General features: G+C 32.5%; 1 protein-coding gene across 6 annotated transcripts; it reads right to left on the bottom strand.

Moving 5' to 3' along the window:
• Positions 1 to 632: 632 nt before the first annotated feature.
• LOC128858176 (casein kinase II subunit beta) lies at positions 633 to 18,557 on the bottom strand. 6 transcript variants are annotated; one of them, XM_054094226.1, is made up of 7 exons: positions 18,044 to 18,436; positions 17,573 to 17,648; positions 17,103 to 17,205; positions 16,855 to 17,046; positions 16,601 to 16,790; positions 14,606 to 14,687; positions 633 to 1,239 (listed from the first exon to the last, which is right to left on the bottom strand). In XM_054094226.1, exons 2-7 carry the CDS (start codon positions 17,642 to 17,644, stop codon positions 1,159 to 1,161), a joined length of 720 nt encoding a protein of 239 aa, XP_053950201.1. In that variant the 5' UTR covers positions 17,645 to 17,648; positions 18,044 to 18,436; the 3' UTR covers positions 633 to 1,158. The 6 variants fall into 6 exon arrangements, with proteins under 6 accessions (XP_053950201.1, XP_053950200.1, XP_053950199.1 ...); XM_054094225.1 differs by lacking the exon at positions 18,044 to 18,436 and adding an exon at positions 17,753 to 17,949; XM_054094224.1 differs by lacking the exon at positions 18,044 to 18,436 and adding an exon at positions 18,456 to 18,557 and having other exon boundaries at positions 634 to 1,239.
• Between the last annotated feature and the right edge of the window lie 1,247 nt (positions 18,558 to 19,804).

Here is a 19,804-nt window from a genome sequence, read left to right as displayed (position 1 = left end):
CTGCTATAGCGCAAAGTGTTGCTGAACAGCCTTCAACATCGATGTCTCAATGGCATTCATGAATTGACTGTTTGGCGGATTTTGCCTGTAAACGTTCTCATGGTAGACATTTAAAAGATGCCATTTTTCACACATAATTATTAAGAGCCGTATTTTGAATAAAACTAGTGAAACCTAAAATAGTCTAATAAGCGATTACATAGTTTTTGGGTGTTTGGCCGAGCTCCTCCTCCTATTTGTGGCGAGTGTCCTGACATTGTTTCACAAATGGAGATATTTGTTATAAGGATCTTTTTCATGGCTGAAATACACCCGGAGGTTTGCCATTGCCTGCCGAGGAGCGACTGCTATTAGAAAACACTTTTTCTATTTTATGATTTTCCCTTTATAATAATTCACTATAACTTCCCATTTAAGGTCTGGCAAGACCGTTGATGTTACACCCGCGACGTTTAAAGTGGTGCCGCCTACAGCTCCCAATTTTAGTAAAAATATGTATATTTCGTACCGTATATGCGAATATGTAACTTTTTATTTCATTTTCAATTTATTTATTATATGTAGCTTAATATATTTAGGTATGTATAAACAATATATTTATTGCATATCGTATTTTTTTCATAGTATTCATTTACAAATCTTCTTTATGTGTACTTAATTACAAATTGATGTAATTAATGCTTACGGATAGTAAAAAGGCTAAGTATTTTATTAAAAATTACTAAAAATAAATGTTCTGATTTTCACAGGCAAACTAACACTTTTTAACTCCACATGTATTTATAAATGTATGTGTGTGTGTGTGTGGTATATTTATTGCTAAAATAAGTTCTAGTACTGCATTTCAATCGACGTTCAAATTTACAAACAATTAAAGATAGTTTTGTTGTAATGAAAAACGGAAACGATTTTTTGTAGTTAGCGGTCAGTTGTTTTCACGTTCATTTCGCGTTTCCGTTGTCTTAAACTTAAACATTTTCCTTTTTTGTTTCGAATATTCAAAATGGAAATGTGTGAAATGAATTAAGGTACGCTATTGACTCGCAATCATATCCATCACCCCACCGCCTGCCCGCCTGCCTGCATTCCTGCCTGATTGGTGTTCATTCTCAATTTTCTCAATCTCGTTTTTGTTTTGTTTTCTTTTTTTATTTATTTTTAGTCCTGTTTCAGATTTAGATACGCCTGATCCCCCATGGTGTTAGTGTTATTTTCCTCCTCGTCCTTCTGTTGAGTCCGCTGTAGCCAAATAATTGTTATTGCACGTACAGTGACACAACCAGAATGAACGAGAATATTAGGAGGGAGAAGAAATTAAAAGAAAAAAGAAAATTTATAACGATGTAGTTATTTTATCATTTTATTATTAAAACGTTACAAAAAGAGCGAATTTAGGGAAAATAAAAAAAGAGAAGGAGAAGAGAAGCAAAGATGAAAAATAATTTGCTCAGATACGCAAACTGCGTTTACAAAATATATGAGTCCCATATAATTAAAATATGGAAAAATAGCGTATATACATATGTATGTATGTATTGTATATGAAATTCTGAAGATGATTGAGAAACTTGAATGGTAAGCGGTGGAGTGCGATTTATGATTAGCCACTAAATGCGATGATGTTAAGAGTAAAACTCATAATTTGCAGTTGCTTCAAAGTTTAGCTTATATAAATAAAAAAAAGTTGTCTTTATAATGAAATAATAATGACGGCAGAAACACTTCGAAATTGAAAATTTTGTTAAGCTTTGCGAACATCGATGAGCAAGAATTGAATAATGGCAATCTTTTTTTTTAAATCATTTAAAAAATTTAACTTGACGCAAAAACCAATCGTGGAAAATATTAAATTTTAAGCAGTTTAAAACATATGTGTGCATGTACATTAGGGTGCCCTACTCTTCATACAAAAACATAGTCTGAACTGTTTTTCCATCGGAATTACAAAATGTATTATATTTTAAGACTTTCGTCAAAATATTTCAGAAAAATATTAAGATTACGTGAGTTGTTTTGAATTTGATATTTTGATTATAATGGATACAATTCTTAGACATTTTGATGCGAGGTGCAGCCAGAATTTTCAAAAAATTGATTTTTTTTGCATACTTTTCTTAAAGTATAATATCTTAAAAATATAGTGTGAAAATTTTAAGTGAATTCGACAAATGCTATTCGAGTTATTCAACAATTAACAAAGGGCGCTCGGGCGCTCCGGTTCGATAGCAAAACTTTAAATGCGTGTTTCTCAAAACTATGTTTTTTTAACTGGTGATAACTGTAACTTAAAAACCGCTTGGTAGATTTCAATAAAATTTATACTGCTCTTGAAAAACATAAAAAAAATTGTGCCTGATCGAAGGATTTTTTTTTGAACAATTAACTGTCGGTTTTTTTCTCGAAAATCTGAAAAATATTTCTTTCGATCAGGCACAAGATTATCTATTAATAAAACTGATTTCTCTTGTACGACTGATTTTAGATCAATCTCCAAGGACTTGTGATGATCACCGCAAGAGACTTCTGGAGAAACGGCTTCCACACAAAGAGCGATAACTTTTACAATTATTATATTCATTTTTATTTTTTGGAATCTTGCTTAAGTCAAGTCGAAACATGATGTATTAATGCTATGCTTTTATTTTTGTAAAATAAAGCAATTGACTAGCAAAAAAAAAATATATTGAAAATCATCATCTTTTCGGGCCTCTGACTACCCCTAACCCCTTAAGCATAAACTCTTTTATCCTCTGTGGTGATTGTTTGAGAAAAAATATTTTTAGAAACTAATTTTATTTATAAAAAATTAGCGCGGTGGAAAAACAGCCACTTTTTTTGGTGAGGCACACTAATGTACATACATAAATGGATTTTTAACAAAACAACTTATCTTACATTTGCAGGTTTTGATTTTAGCCTAATAAATCATTCTTTTTCAGAAGTACATAAGTTTCAAATTTCGACTAAACCTCTTTTAGCTCGAATGCTTAAGCCAAGTCTTTGAATAATTGTTGTAAAACACAAAAATAGCTACCATAGCTGCGTAAAAGCTAGACAGTGCCAAGCTGACTTAAATTGATTTCACAAAAGTCCACAGAAGTGTAACTTCTGTCAAAGCGTAGCGCTAGAACGGCTACAACAAGAACTCTATCCCAAACTTTTGCGACGTTATGGCTTTCAGCGCCTTATCCACCCCTAAGATTTATCAGCTGCATGAAGCGCTGAAAGCCATAGCTGCTGGAACGCTGGAAATGGCGTTCTAACTTAAAAGGTTTTTGTAAGGTATAGAAAGCAAGCATTTTACGTGAGAAGATGTAAAGTTTTATGGAAGACATGAATCATTGTTCAGTCGAAGTAGCCAAGTGTCAGAAACTAATGGAAATCAATACTACTAAAGACCTACATATATGGATTCAAAGTTTCTTATTCGAGGTTGACACAAATGAAAAGCAGCTTTGTATGCTAACATTTATAATATAATACTATATAATGTACATTAGTAAGTTTTACAATGTAAGCCTATTTTATTTTTTTTTTTAATTTTTAAATTTCAATTTTAGTTTTTTTTTTGTTACATTGGTTTTTAGGTAGCACAATACGTGCCAACAGAAATGGAAGTTTCATAGAAAAGGCTTCTTCTAAATTCTAAAATACAAATACACAAAATTAATAACCCTATCGTAAGATTTACATTTCTTTTTTCAAATGGCGTTGTACTTCCATCACATTTGACACTTGCGAACTACACAACTACAGTATACAAACAGTCAAGACCGCTCCATTAAGGGGTTATACGCAGTTATGACTTTTAAAAAAATTGATTTTTTTTTATTGCATTTTTGTAATGTACATATATTCAAAATTATACTCACGAAATTTGAAGTAGATCTAAGCAATACTTTCGGAGTTATACCTAAATATGTAGAGATGCCTCGGCACGTTTTAAGGTAGGTATTGAAACTTTAAACGTGTTTTTTTTAAAACGGCATTTTTCAAGTCGGTGTACACGATATCTCGAAAACGGCTTGTTTGATCGGTCAACCGTTATAACTCAGTCTTTAAAGATACATTTTCTAGTAATTAATCGTTCCTTTTGTAAATCTGATACTTATTTTCCATTTTATAATCAATTTACGGCCAAATTTTAACGTAAAAATCGAAATCATTTCTTTTAAAAGCTGCCATTTTGTGAAAATTCACTATTTTGATTAGCCGTACGATTAATTACTAGATAATCTAATATATTAACAAAATTTGTTTGGTTTTTTGATTTCAGATAATCCAATCCTGAGTTACGATGTACACCGTAAATCGTCTTTTTTTAAAGGAAGTTCCAGAAATCGCCTGCAGCGCGCTCTATAATCAACATTTTCATAAATAAAAAATTTTGTTACGTTCTTGAAGGATGCTTTTATAAAAAAATAAGGATTTCCATCACTCAAAATCATTATTTTATATTTTGTAAAAAAAGTGATTCAAACACAAAATTGGATGGTTAATTTTGCACACCCTTGTGCAAAAAGTTTTAAACAATTAGAGAAATTCTGATCTTTCCCAGCAGGCAAAATTGGAAGGAGGGGAGAGACGGCACGGATATAGGTACCTCTGTTTTCACTGACGGATCCCAGATGGAATCTGGGGTGGAGCGGGGGTTTTCTCTAAATCAGCAAATATTTTGGTCTCCTCTAAACTGCCGGAAACGAGTAGCGTTTTTCAAGCAGAGGTCTTCGCGATCCTGCAACTTAAACATCTCGAACGTGCAGGAAACATTTCCCTTATTTGGGCTCCTGGGCACAGGAATATAGAGGGAAATGAAATTGCTAATGAGCTCAACAAAACCGGTTTCAGTTGTCCCCTTCTCAGACATTGGTTTCCCCTTGACCGTTGTTAAATGGAAACTACACAATTTCTTTCTAAAAAAAGCGCAAGACAGATGGAGATCTGTCTCATCGTGTGCTATTTCGAAAACACTATGGCCTCAAAACGACAGAAACAGAACGTTTAAGGTGATGCGAATCCCCCGCTATTCAATTTCCAAACTCATTGCGGTGTTCACTGGTCACTGGGTGATCGGTAATAATGCGGAGAAGCTTGGAATTCCGTACAACCCCTATTGCATAAGCTGTGGGGATCCTGCAGAAAAAGAGACTGTTGAACACTTTCTCTGCAAATGTCCGGCTCTCGCGGCTAGACGCTTGAGTACAACGTGAGAAATCAGCTGTTTTGAATAATAATAATAAATAAAGCGCCAACATTTTTGTCCACAATGCGATTATAAAAGTTAAAGTTCTATTCTACGATTTGCGAACTGCCGCCTAGAATCCGAAGTTTTTATTTATACTTATAAGAATTATAATTAATGCAGTTCATTATACTTTCAGTGGGCACAGGTCGAAGTGCAAACCTCATTCATTCATCTAATGCTTTCAGTGCATTTGAATTAGGATTGCAGCGGCCTGGCTTACATTTTCGCCTTTACCAAAGAAAAACTGTAAAATATACAGAATTTTCTCTTTGTTGACTTCCATTGTTAACACCCTGTAACTCACAACCGAATAGAACAAACAAAAAACAGCAAAATAATGTTTTTAGTGTAAAATATAACCTTAACAACGAGCATAAACTTTAAATTGTTTGATCGATACTTTACGAGATATCGATCACTACAGCCATCTCTACCAAGAAAATAATGGGCTTCTTTTCCCCAATCTAATATTTCTTGCACGTAAGTATAAAAATACTTTTAAAATAAAATCTATTGCAAAACTAATTTTGGATAAGAAATAACAAAAACTATTATCTTTATTTAGTGTAGAAAATATTTATGAGGGAGAATCATAGTCATCAAAAACGTTTCGATAAAATGTTAAGTATATTTGAGATGCATTTAGAGTAGAGTGAATACTATATGTTTTACACAAATATTATAATAATAATTAAGTTGAATAGCAACTATCATTGTAAGTATTACGTTTCGCTCGTTTGCTACAAGAACATCGCAAATTAAAAACTGAAAAATTTAAGAAAAACGGCTTCAAAATTTTCAATTAACTATGTATGTAACTCCCTAAGTAAAATATAAAGATGTATTTTCTTCTACTGAGATACTACTAATAGAAATCGCCATGAATTTTTTTACATAGCTTAAATAAAGGGCTCGTGGTCATTTCTATGTACTTATTTAAAAGAAAAAAATTGGATAATTACACTTTTATTGCGATTTGTTTTTTCATATTTGTTACATATGAGCCTTGTGCCTTTAAATACTTATGTATATGTTTCAACGAAAGTTGTTTGTTCAAAAACTATTTATTTTTTATAATCCTATCCAAAGCCTAATTTCTAGAATTGTTATTCAAACTTTTTTATGTAATATCATTACATGGATTTTGCCAATAATACCTAATTGTTATGGTAAATACATATAATAAACAACACTTTGTTGTATTGAATTTTTACTCATTTTAGTAAAATTGAGTCCGGTACAATTCGCTTCATAAATAACTCGAGATATCGAGATTACGACAATCACTAATACGTAAAGCATTCTTACTTAGCATTCACTCATACATGTGTATGTATGTATGATGTTGAGTCATCTCATTCAAATACTTAGCTTATATTCAGATATTCGCAACTGAGAAAAATTGCATAAGGAACAAAAATAGCTGTTAAATGAAAGTAGGCGCTAGTTTGTTCTACACTAATGGAAATACCCGGATTTATACCCAGCTTGAGTAGGATTCCCCTAACATTTATAGTCAATGCTAACGTTATTACAACAACAGCAGAGAAGAGAGAAGAATATTTACCTGGGGAGGAAGTTCTCTAATGGGTAATTTTTCAACAAGAACTAAAATTTAAAAAGTGGCATCAAACGAAGTAGGATTTCAGGGGTAGCTACACTGAATGAACTACACTTCAATGAACTTCACGCGGAATAAATCGATAGCAAAACTTTAAATGCGGTTTTCTCAAAACTATGTTTTTAGAACTGGTGATCACTGTCACTTAAAAACCGCTAGGTAGATTTAAAAAAATGTACACTGCTCGTACCTGATCGAAGGATTTTTTTCCAAAAATTTCAATTTTTTTAAACAATTAATTGTTGGTTTTTTTCTCGAAAATCTGAAAAATATTTCCTGAAGCCGCAATATTGTTAATTTTGAAAAAAAAAAAGCTTCGATCAGGCATAAGATATAGAAATAGATAATCTATTGTATTAATAAACCTAATTTCTCTTGTGCGATTGATTTTATATGAATCTCCAAGGTCTTGTGATGATCACCGCAAGGGACTTCTGGAGAAAACAGCGAAAACTTTTACAATTATTAAATTTTTTTGTTGAAATTTTGCTAAAGTCAAGTGGAAACATGATGTATCAATGCTATGTTTTTTGTTTTTGTAAAATAAAACAGACTAGCAAAAAAAATTACTGAAAATCATAATCGTTTCGGTTCTCTGACTACCTCTAACCCCTTAAAGCAAGTATATACACTAACCAACAAATACAGCAACCCCATGGCAGTCGGGTCTACGTTATCGGACCGAACAGCTCTATAAACGGCAAACGGCTATCACTTCGGCAGTATTTCCCAAATATACATATAGGTAATGTTTTATGCTGTTACAACAACAACAACAACAGCTTTATAAGAGTTATAGAGCTAAGTTATTTCATTTTAGAAAAGGATCTACCGACAGTTCTTGCTTTTTAACATTTCATTCTTACGACAGCCCATAGGAATAGTTCAGATTTTACCCGTCTAATTGTTGACTCATCGGTCCAGGATATCCTTGTTCAGAGCAGCGCTTATTTGAAAGAACTGAACGCGATAGGTAGGTTTACGTTACAAGAACAACGCGGATTTATGTCCATTCAGGCAAGAACCGTCAACCGTTATAGTCGAGTGGGTTAGCACGTAACTACTATTCGATTAGTCCGGATATCACGACGAGATACTTCTTATAATTCTTAATTGCCAACTTGCCGACGTTTGCTGCTATCATTCAACCGCGAACAATTAAACCTCTTAAGTCTCCCCTGGTCCTTTCAAAATTCTTGATTTCATACATACTTTAAACTTTATATCGCCCAACCGATCGAGAGAAACTATATTTTGATTAATCTGAAGAAATTACAGTTCGTCAGAACTTAATTGAACGATTGATGTGCCTTTCGGGAAATGTGAACAGCCAGTATGTTTTTTTTACTATGAAATGGTCTAAATCAGCTTGCACATTGTAATGTGGAGTCTCGTCGATTTCAGCACTATTTTTTACAGCTTTTCGGAAAGCATATACTTCTGTATATGCTTCGTGAATTTTGGTTGATGCCCAGTTCTGCTGTTCTGTTCAAGGCAACCCTCACATTTGAAACGTCCAAATATATTCGGTATTGCTGATAGATTCTTATTTGGCATCGTTGCGATTTTCTTAAAGGACATGAGAATTGATTATATTCTTGCGTTTCTCTCAATATAAGTTCCTAGTGCATTATTTTTTTAACCACAGAATTTTTTTACACAGAATTTGGAATTTCCTCAACAGATCTGTTGCTAAAATTTCATTGAGGCTTCTGAAACCACCACAAACATGTAATTATATTCCTTTGACTTTCGTGCAGCTGATGTAGGCCATATATTTTTTGTGCTTGTCCTATTAAGAACATTAATTATTGACTTATTCCAAATGTTCCAAAATGTATTTATTAAGGAAGTTAAATTTCTTGTTTCTATTTTGTTCCGGCGCCTGAAGTATTCTACTGGGAATATTGAACAACAAATTCCATAGAAGCATAACTGTAAAATCGATTTCGAATCTCCTTACTTTTAGTTTTAATTATAGTGATTAATTTCCAAACAATTTTTTTTTTGTTAAATTTTTTTTGGATGAAAATTACAGGAGTACGAGAAATTCATTTCTGATGTTTATTTTGCTTAAAACTCTCCGCTAGAGAGCATAGCATCAGTTCCAACCTGCAGTTTTTCATATTAATCCAACTGTGGGCCAACGTGTCAGTTAAGGGCAGTAGCCCACTTGTTTTCGATTTTTTCGATAGGTGACGAAATGTCAACTCATTAAAAATAATATATAGAAGACACAACAATCAATGTAATGGTATTTTGGATTATATTTCCTCTAATTAAATTGTACAACAACAAAAAAAAACGTTCTGACAATGGATTCTGGTAAAGCGGAGAAAAATATAGTCTGTATCGGCGATTTGAAAGTTTACGTCTGAAGGAAGGAAGGATTAAGGTTTTCACAATTTTGCGCATTCATATGGTAAATAACATGGAACTATGTGATCTTTACATTTTAGATGTGTTATGTGTTGAACAGTTCCATGTAAAAAAACAACGGGGACGATTTATGTAAGACATTGTAACCCTCTATCTCGTCAATAGATGGTCCTTCTTAGTATCTAACAGAATTCGCCTTTAAACGTATTTTCCATATTGGCTTATTACTGGCGTTTAATTTAAGTTTTGATTTTGTTCCGTCCCGGTGGTCTAGAATTTTGTAAAATTTTTTTTTTTTTTTTGATATTTCGAAAGTATAGGCTTTACTGTCAAATATTTGGAAGGATATTCCCAGTATTTTCGATTCCACATACAGCCGTTTTATCAGGTAGAGTGAAATTCGTCACGCGGCGGCATCAATGGAAAATATCCAATCTCAAAACTTTGAACTGAATTATCTCAAAACTACTTTTTTGGCCTGGTGTTGTCAAAAAAAAAAAAACTTTTTGTGATCAAATCAATGGCTATCGCCCGTACTAGAATCATATTATTATTTAAATTATTTCATTTTTTTTTTTTTTTTTGATTACGATCAAATTCAAACCCGCGCACAATTTGTGATTTTTTTTTTATTCTTATATGGTGTATAGCTACAGTCATACTGATTAATCATTTTTTTGGTTTTTGTGATTCAGATAAAATGGATAACAACGTCCAGGTCCAATTTTTCAGGAGGGTCAACTTTAGCGCCATTTTTTAAATTATTAAAATTAAAAAAATTTAATTTTTTTTTTTTTCATTTTTGTATGTAAAGAAGTTAAATAAAAGCCATAAAAAATTTAAGTATCGTTTTTTATTTTTTGCTGTAAAAAAAATTTCTGAAAATGCCCTAAATTTTCGAGCTCTAGACCAGCGGGACCCCTTAAGGGTTTATAGTAGAATTTTACGACCACTGTTTGTGTGATTAGTACATTATATCACTCCATTGCGTATTTTATGGACAGTATCTGAAAATTGTTTACTGTATCGATTTTCCATTTTTGTTTTCAGAATATATACCGTGATTTTTTTCATAATGAAATAAACTCGTCGCCGAGTTTCTGTAGTTTATTCGCATATAATCTTATGGTATTATCTATTTAAAAAACTTCTCAAAATTAAGCAAAAAAAAAATTTAATATTTTCTTAAGATTTACATTCATGCTCCGGCATTCCTTTACATTAAGACCTTGAGTCCAGCTTTCGACGATCAATTCAAAATACGTTCTATGTAGTTTTTCTACTTGACTGAGCCTGGGAAAAGTATATTCAAAATCTGTTTTGTGTCATAGTCTAATATTATAGTGAATTACAGGGAATATAATTCTTGCTGCAACATTCTACTGCTACAGTTTTTTTACGAAATACTTAATGCTTTTTATATATATATTTTTTAATAATTTTAAATAAAAATTGTCAATAAAAAGTTTTGTTTTTTCAATAAAAGTAGTAAAAATCCATGATTCAATGGCAAAAGTTGCGTTAAGTTTGACAACTGATTTCGGATGCTACATTGATGTAATTTGGAAGTAAGGGAACAAGGGGCATAAGTTTATCCCCTTTCTGAAAAGGTAGTAAAAAATTGGCAAAAGGTCAATGTAACCATCGAATAATTTCATGGTATTTTATGAATGGTACTTAATTATTTATATTTTTAAGTTAACCATTCCCCTGAATTTTTCACTTATTGATGTGTTGCCATGTGATTGGCATCTATGTATATGTGCGTAGTTAACGAGTTCTTTACATACTATATTTCACGGTATTTTTGTTTGTAAAGCTTTAATTTAGTAATGTTTCCCAAATTTGCTATGATTTTGTTCAGGTTTTAGAAAAATTAAGATCCTAAATTGATAAACTTGTATTTTGACGAACAATTGTGATAACCAAAACCTGCTGTGTCATATCGTCAAAAGCTCAATGATTTGTTTTGGTTGGGTCTTCCAACTTTTTAATCTGCCCCTCAGAAAGTATTTGATTGACATGGGATTTGAATTTATCCAGTTTCACAAGTTGTTCCTTAAGAAGGACCAATTCTTTTTCCAGGTGAAACTCACGACAACCTGTATCAAAATTTGTGTATATAAAACTAAAATAAAAAAAGATTTACTCTCTTTGCGTAAAAGCGTTAACTAAAGGATGGGCCGTCTCTGGCTCACTCCAGCAATGCAAAATTTCGATAGGCATCGGAAGAATATCAATAGACAACTTGGTGCTCTTCCGATCTGGCCCGATCTCGAAATCCATTGCCGAAAAAAGATACCCACAAACTTTTTCGCCTTGTTTCAATCAAGTGCTGCACGATTTGAACCTATGTGTTCTTTTCATTTTGCCTTTTATTCATTTTGGGACATGAGCAAACTTAACGCCATATTTTGCCCACGATTTGTGGCACAACAAATACAGTATAGCCCAAATTTTGTAGCAAAAATTTTCATTTCTATTTTTCTTTAGAATTTGCTCTGAAATAAAAAGGAACTTTTCCACGAGCACATCACGGATTTATTAAGTAGCTCAAGTTGGCTGACACATAAGGCATAGGTGAAATTTAGGCATCGTACACCACTTTCAATTATTGCTTTATTATAAGAGTCGACGTTTTCCCTTCAAAAATAGTTAAACTGAGTAAATAAAAAAAAAAAACATAAATAAATTTCTCCTACCCAGAAACCACATACACACTTTTCCTTCCAAAAAAATGTACAAAAAAAAAAATAATATTTATTAGTGAATAACTCAAATTAAAAGTAAGCACGCTCGAAATCCATTTCAGCACTATGCTTCTAGGAACTTTTTTGTTCAGAATTCCCAGTAAACCCTACAGTCGCCGAAACAAAGCCGGTCATATTGTCTAAGAACAAATTGACTCGCTCAAGTATTTACAACAAGCATATCGTAGGCATGTAACTAAGTTAAAAACATGTTTTAAGTTAAAGATATAAAAAATTATAATCGTCTTTTATTGAATTTAGACCATCAATTATTATTTTTTATTTTTTCAATTGCTTGCAAAACACCCGACTAATTATCAGTTCCAGTATTTATTGTAGGCAATTCAGTTTAAACACCGTAGAAGTTTATAGAATTCTCTATCGAATGGATGTGAACTTGTTTTACTGTTCAATATGAGCGAGCAGTAGGCACTTTAAGTTGGGCAAAATTCCGAACACTAAATACGAAAACCCACACAAACCAATACGGATCTTTCCTCATAACACCAACAGACAAGAACGAAATGAGAGCAAAGGTTTTTATGTTTTTCAGTTTGACTTTAATCAATCAAAAGATAATTATTTTATACAAAAGCATAAAATTGACATGTTACGAATCGTATGGGATACACTATTGTCCCCAAGTATTAGAAATGCATACATATACAGGTAATATGTATGTAGGTATATACATATATAATATATATATTTTGTATGTAACATTGGCGCCTGTTGAGGGCTATGGCTATTGTGAAATGAATCCATCACTCCCCTTCAGCTTCGGGGTCTGGGCGGCTTAGAATTTCCTGACAAAGAGCAATGTAGTCCTGTGAAGTTAAGGAAAAAGATTTAACGCAATTTATCTAAAATAATTACTGAATTTCAATAACAAAACTTGTAACAAGGAACACAAGAAGTCGTTATATTAAAACCATTTCACTTACATGAGGAGAGCAGACAACATTGAGATGTGCATATATAGCCGTTAGCTTCTAGAACATAGCACATCTAAACACAATTAGCCGCATAAACAAATGTGTACATACATACATACATAGACATATATGTACGAAAACATAGGTGTGTTCATCGGAGGAATTCATTGTGTTCATTAGGAAATGAAAACACAAGTCTACTGGTATTTTCGGTGGGATCCAAGTAAAAATTGAGTGTCTCCTATAAACTATGAAAGTAAATACTCAAGAAAGTTACACACGTATGTATATCTTATAACTGGCAGTGAGAGAAGTTTAAGCTTTGAACAGCTCATTATCATGATGCTCATACATATTTTATGTTTCGAGTGACTCATGGAATCTGTACTCCTTTTAAAACTCAAACCAATTGTCATTTAAATTTTAATGGTAACTATATTTTCTATTGAAGTATACAAATATAAATATGCTCGCCAAATTTTTCTGTAAAATGAAAATATGATTTAGTATTGAGTTGTTATTAACCCCAGCAAAAATATTTTTCTACATTCGTTTTAACATTTCAAAATTTAATTTTTCCATTTTCTATTTTATATGAATACATTAATATGCATTGCCAGCTTTTACGTTTATATTTTTGATAGTTTCTGGACATTATTAATTCGTCGTGTATCGATGCGAAACATTCCATTTAAATGTCATATTATCAAAGATGACACCTTGATGGTAGTTCTTGTTATATAACAAAAAACAACCGGTTTCAAAATATATTACTAGAATTATTACAAACTTATTTTAATGGTATCTCTACTATTCATAAACTAGTTCCGAGTTTTATAACGATTATGAAATAGAAAAGTTTTATCTTTTTGCCTTAGCGAAGACGTGCCAGCTTTTGCTTTTAGTTCCAATTAAATTCTACCTTGCATTACGAACTTGTATATAAAACTATTATTTTCTAATATTAAAATTTATTCATCATTCAAAACTACATTAACAGAATGCAAGTTGATGTGAAGCAGTGAATGTTATCTAGTTCCTACCAGAGGAGTTGTATGTATATAAAAATAAAAAAATTACAGCGTAATAGAAAAAGGGCTAGATTGTATTGAATTTCGTCACTTTTATGGTAGATTTGTGTTGGGAAGGATAGCATGAAGTGAGTAATGACTAATGGATGTTTTTTTACATGCTTTATCAATACAAAAATTCAATACTAGGACTTGTAGGTTGACTGAGATAGTAAATGTGTGAATCGTGTTCTTGCAATACGTATTTTTGTATATGTTAATAATGAAATTGCTTATGGCTGACATTTTCAACTTTTTAACGCGTATAGCGAAAGACGATTGCCATGTAAAATTCAATACAATTTGTGCTGATTGGTTTTTGTATCGCAGTTTCTAATGTTTGTGTGTTTTTGGCTGCCTTTCAATTGTATTTCTTAAACAAAATGAATTTCCATTCTGATCTCTACATTTTTAAGTTTGCTTGAGTTGTTTGTGGTTTATAATTCTTAATTTTTATTAATTTTTCTGTTTTTAAGGTAATTTTTTTTTTTATAAAATTGTATGTTCAATGCAATAATCATGAGAAAAATCAAAAATAAAAAGAAAAAAGGAAAAACGATATTAAAGTTTAATTGGTGAGCAAAGAAATTTCATTTTAAATTTACCGCTCGTAGTGGCATTTTAAAGTTGGCTGCAGCCTGCAGTTGAATTTGATAAGCTAAGCTATGAATTTTGAAGCCGTAAAGTCTGTAAATATACATAAAAAATATTATTTACCACATTGCATTACCAATAATTATATACTTATACATAATAAAGAATATATCTGTGTACTTTAGATGTTACAACTTAAGGCGACTTAACAATTTTTGGTGAATGCTTTATGCTGCTAAAACAACAAAAGCTTGGGCAACTTTTCAACGCAGAAGTAAAAAACACTTAGTCTTGGTGGTTCCATCTTATCAGCTATTTTTATAAAATACATAATAGTGCAGTTAATTTTTCTTAGAATTGAAAACACCGCCACAGAGCACGAACTTTGTTATTCACCAACTTTTATAATCAAGTTTTACACCAGAAAACTAGAGGAGAGTAAATTCTGTTTCATTGGATTACAATAAAATAAATATTCTAGGGAATTCGCACGCAGAGGCACATCACAAATTGGAAGAGAAACTCGGAGAAACGCCCAACAAGGGGTGTACGGCGCCAATTATATATACATAATATATATTTACAAAAAAAAAAAATGTTCGCTTATTGTAATCAAATCAACAAAAATAACAATAATAATATGAAAGTTCATTAACAAAGACTTTTAAGACTACCCAATAACTGCCGGCTTTGTTTAATTATTTTTGGCCAAAAATAATTGGTTAGTAATTGCGCCAATCAAGAAGAGGAATAATAAATTCAGCAGTCATCTCTTCCAATTGTCGGATGAGATCCAGATACACATCTGACAACTACTGGACCTTTCTGAGTACAGACGTGCCTTACCCCATTCTACCCCAACGTTGCCTGAGAATAATTCAGCATGTTTATATACTTATCAGCGTTCATTTAGTTTTTGTTGGATGAACTTTAACGATAATGGTACTCATACGTGTTTGCACAAAGTTTGATCAAATAATAACTCATTTGAGAGATTTAGTAATTTAATTTAAAAAAAAAACTGCGGTAGTATTGGCAGCCAATTTTTTAAGAATTCACAATTTTTTGAAATTCACAATTTTTTCCAATAATTCCAGCAAATATGATAAATCCATAAATAATATGTTCCAGCAAGCGTTAAATTGAATATTCATTAAATGGAAATAGTCTTTTGAGTAAATTTCATACCGTCATTGGCCAAATTTGCTAACAAGTAACTTTCTATAGCGAACCAATAGATAGACGCGGGGACTTTTATGTAGACACGTATACATAGAATGAATATTAGTTTAGGAAAGATGAAATCCATTATTTTATCGGTAGATGGCTGTAGGGATCGATATCTCGTAAACTATCGATCAAATAATTTAAAGTGTATGCTCGTTGTCAAGGTGACATTTCACACTAAACAAGTTCTTTTGCTATTTTTTGTTTGTTCCATTCAGTTGTTAGTTACAGGGTGTTAACAATGGAAGTCAACAAAGGGAAAATTCGGTACAGTTTAATTTTTCTTTGACAAAGGTTAAAATGCATGTCAGGCCGCTGAAATTGTGAATGGTGTTTATGGTGTAGATACCGTAACCAATTACGTGCAATTTTGGTTTCGTCGATTCCATTCAGGTATTTTTGATGTTATAGAAAATGTCGGAAAAATCACAGAAATAAACGAAGTTAACCGGCATGTTAGTAGTCGTAGCATCGCCCTGTTGCTAAAGATCGACCATAAAACAGTTTTAAACCATTTGCGCGAAAATTTTACGCAAAAATAATGGATTGCTTCTTCCCCAAACTAATAAAACGATTGCAAATACGACTACAATAAATGATGGCTACACCGCACTAAGTAGATTTATGAGCTGCTAAAAAAGCAGGTGTAATAAATAAGGACACAGATAAAGTTGTACCAGTTAATGTAGTATGTTTTCCTCTCTCTAATATTTAACTATTTTCATTTAAATTATCGTTTATGTGTAAGTACTATAATTTAAAATTAATTATTCACTTACCTTGGAACAAATTGGTTAGTCGGCCGCTTAGGACGATATTCAGGATGTACCATAAAGAGCATATGTGGAAATCCTGTACCAAAGTAAGCACCATCCGTGTGATGATGACGTGACGATTTTGGCGTATATACATCAATACATTTGGGACAATAGGTTTTTACCATAGCCTCACCAGGTATATCTGATAGGCCTGTAAATTATTTCGAATTACTTATATATTCACATTATGTATATGTATATGTGTGATGACAAACCTAAAGGTAACATGGGCTGGCTTTCACAATATACACGTGGGCAATGTCCGAAATCACCAGTTTGGTATTTTTCGATCATTTGCGCAATTCCGCGATTTGTTAAAATGTATCGAGCATGTATCAATCCATACAACATTTCTGCTGCCTGCTCTGTCATATCCGACTGCAGTGGATTCTCTTCCAGATCGTCTTCTGTAAAATGGGTTATATTAATTTAATATTATATACTATGACCATTTGTATCATGCCTGGTTCGAGATCAAGGATCATATCAAGTGCATTTCTATAGTTGGGTACTTGTTCATTTAAGCCGGTCAAATTGAATTTGTCCTGTATATAATCCTCATCGACCTTCAAATGAATTAAGATAGTAATTAGAAAAATATATTTCGTGCAATGTCCTATTAAATATACTCAAATACATAATTTTTTTCTATATAAAACTGCAACAAGATCTATGTGTGTAACCTCAACAATATTTAAAACAGTCAAGGAATGCTAAATTCAGCAGTACTTAGGGGTGGCAGAATGCTAAATCGAATTATATGGCAACAACTTAAAGAACTAGTGTCGTCAATTGGAATACTCTGTATGCTGCTTTCTGCCATTCCCACATTGTGATCAGTATAGTGATTAGATAACAAAGAGGAATTGAAAATAATTTCGAAGTTTAATTTTTGGCCACATATAGTTAATAACTTTAAATTAATATACTTACCTCACAGAAAAATTCATTGCCGCGCAGTCCACAAAACCATGTTACCCAAGAGACTTCTTCGGAACTGCTCATTTTACTGAAAATTTAAAGGAAAATACGAACGAAAGCAAACGATGTTAGTCTATTTCCGACACATGATACTTTGTACGCTTTACTTAAGTTTTCACTAGCTATACGTACATTAGGGGTAGTATTTTTGCAAAATTAACAAAAAAAATTAATAACACAAAACAAAACTCTTTCTACTAGACGTTTATCTATAGATTTTCTGCAATTTTCTTTAGTTTTCTTTTACTATAACACTATATAAACGAGCTCTGGAATTCGCTTTTCATTCACAATTCCGACATTTTTGCCAGCAGCCACGAAAATGAATAAAATATTTTATGCCTCGCTCTTCGGACCCTTCTTTATCATCCTGTTCGCTTTGTTCTGTCTTTCGTTAACTTTTCTCTTCACCTTACCTCTTACCCATGATCCTTCTTTTCAGACAACGGCAACACTACCTACGGCGATGGCGATGATGATTTCAGTTGTCCTGCTCATGCATGTAACAAACCCAAAATGAAAAACGCAAAACGTGTCTACCGTATAGCGCACAATATGGGAAGGTACGGTACACACGCTAAAAGCGGATTAATCAACCGATTGACTGCTTCACTAACTCAAAATGCAAGACATCTAAATGCCTCCTTGTTTTCTTCCCCCGCTTCAACGGCTACAATTAAGCACACAAAAAAATACTCCCACCACAACTTCACGCTTTTATTTATATTTTAATTGATGTTCAGCCCCTCCACAACTCTGTATCTTTCCGCAAGTCTTTCTTCAACACTTTTGCACATTTAATTTAATTTTAGTCTTTTTAAAACGGTACACTCACCTATTGTTGCTTTGCCCCAGCCACACTCCACAGAAAATGAAAATGAAAAGAAAATTTCACAAGAGAGAAAAATTCAAAGGGAGAGTCGTCCACCAGTGTTATGTTGCCATATGTTTAGCGTAGCATTTTTCAGTACTATTTCCTTTTCAAATTCTGCTTTAGTTCCTCCGGTTACCTCAACCGTTTTGTCAAGCTGTACGTAAACAAGAGCTGACTGTTTAATAATGTATTACATTCTCTGTATTATTCATGTAACTAGCTTTTACAATGATTATTGTGTACGGTTTATATATTACAAATATATTAAGAAAAGTGGCCCCAGCATCGTATAGTTGAAATAAATGGCTGAGGGATTTTCAAAAAGCTTATGATTTTGGTATATTTCGTTCAGTTGAGCACTATCTTATCCTATGGATGCACTGGCAATCATTAGTAACTTGTCGTCCGAATTTGACATAAGTTCAGTTATTCGACCTCCACAAGAGTTGTTTCATGTGGATATTAAGCTGTACTACCGGGCCCTTTCAGACTAAATGTTACAGAAAGTTCTAAATAACTAAGTACAATAAGTTTAACTATGAATAATAGGAAGGAACCCATCAGCAAAATAAAAATAATCAGATTGAACTGTTACAACATTAAAGGGGTAAATAGAAGGCAGATTAAAAGAAACTTTTTTAACTTTTGGAAATATGAATTAAGTTTGCTGCTGTTATAAAAAAATGACAACACGCAAGATGAAATAATTGACCGGACTTTTATTTCATACGATGTAATTAGAAAAGACCGCAGAATTTATGTGAACGTGCTCCAACGGTAAATGATCGGGATGCAAATAAAAAATGTTGTACGCAAATACTATGGGGTACTGGAGATCTGGTTCAATTTATGATCCGTTCTGTTTGTTGTAGCTTAGGTTATTAATTTAACAGCAAAACTTTTTGCAACTGGTACCACTGGCAAGTGAATGTATAAACAAACATGATGAGAAATATGAAATAAACTGGAAATCATTCTATTTTCGCGATAAATATCGTGTTGAATGAATAAAATCTATATAAAATATACCACCATATGGGCTGTGTTCGGGCTGTAATAATTACGGCAGTGCTACTTTTTATGAGATGCAAACATCAAGCGATTTGTCAATAAAATGTTGACAATAATCTGTGGTCATCACTAGCTAATCAAGCGGAGGTGAAATGGAGTACGTAAGTAAGTAACAGGGTCGCAGGCAAGGCGAATTTATTAAGGTGACAGCATTCACCCAGCTGAATTTTTCACCGTAGGTATGGGTTATGTCAAAATGATATGCTTCGTTTGTATGTATTGGTATGTTTACATTCGTA

The sequence above is a fragment of the Anastrepha ludens genome, chromosome 3 (assembly GCF_028408465.1).
Source record: "Anastrepha ludens isolate Willacy chromosome 3, idAnaLude1.1, whole genome shotgun sequence".
Lineage (NCBI taxonomy): Eukaryota > Metazoa > Arthropoda > Insecta > Diptera > Tephritidae > Anastrepha > Anastrepha ludens.
Note: the sequence above shows the minus strand (reverse complement) of the source record. Positions and strands in the feature narration are given on the sequence as shown.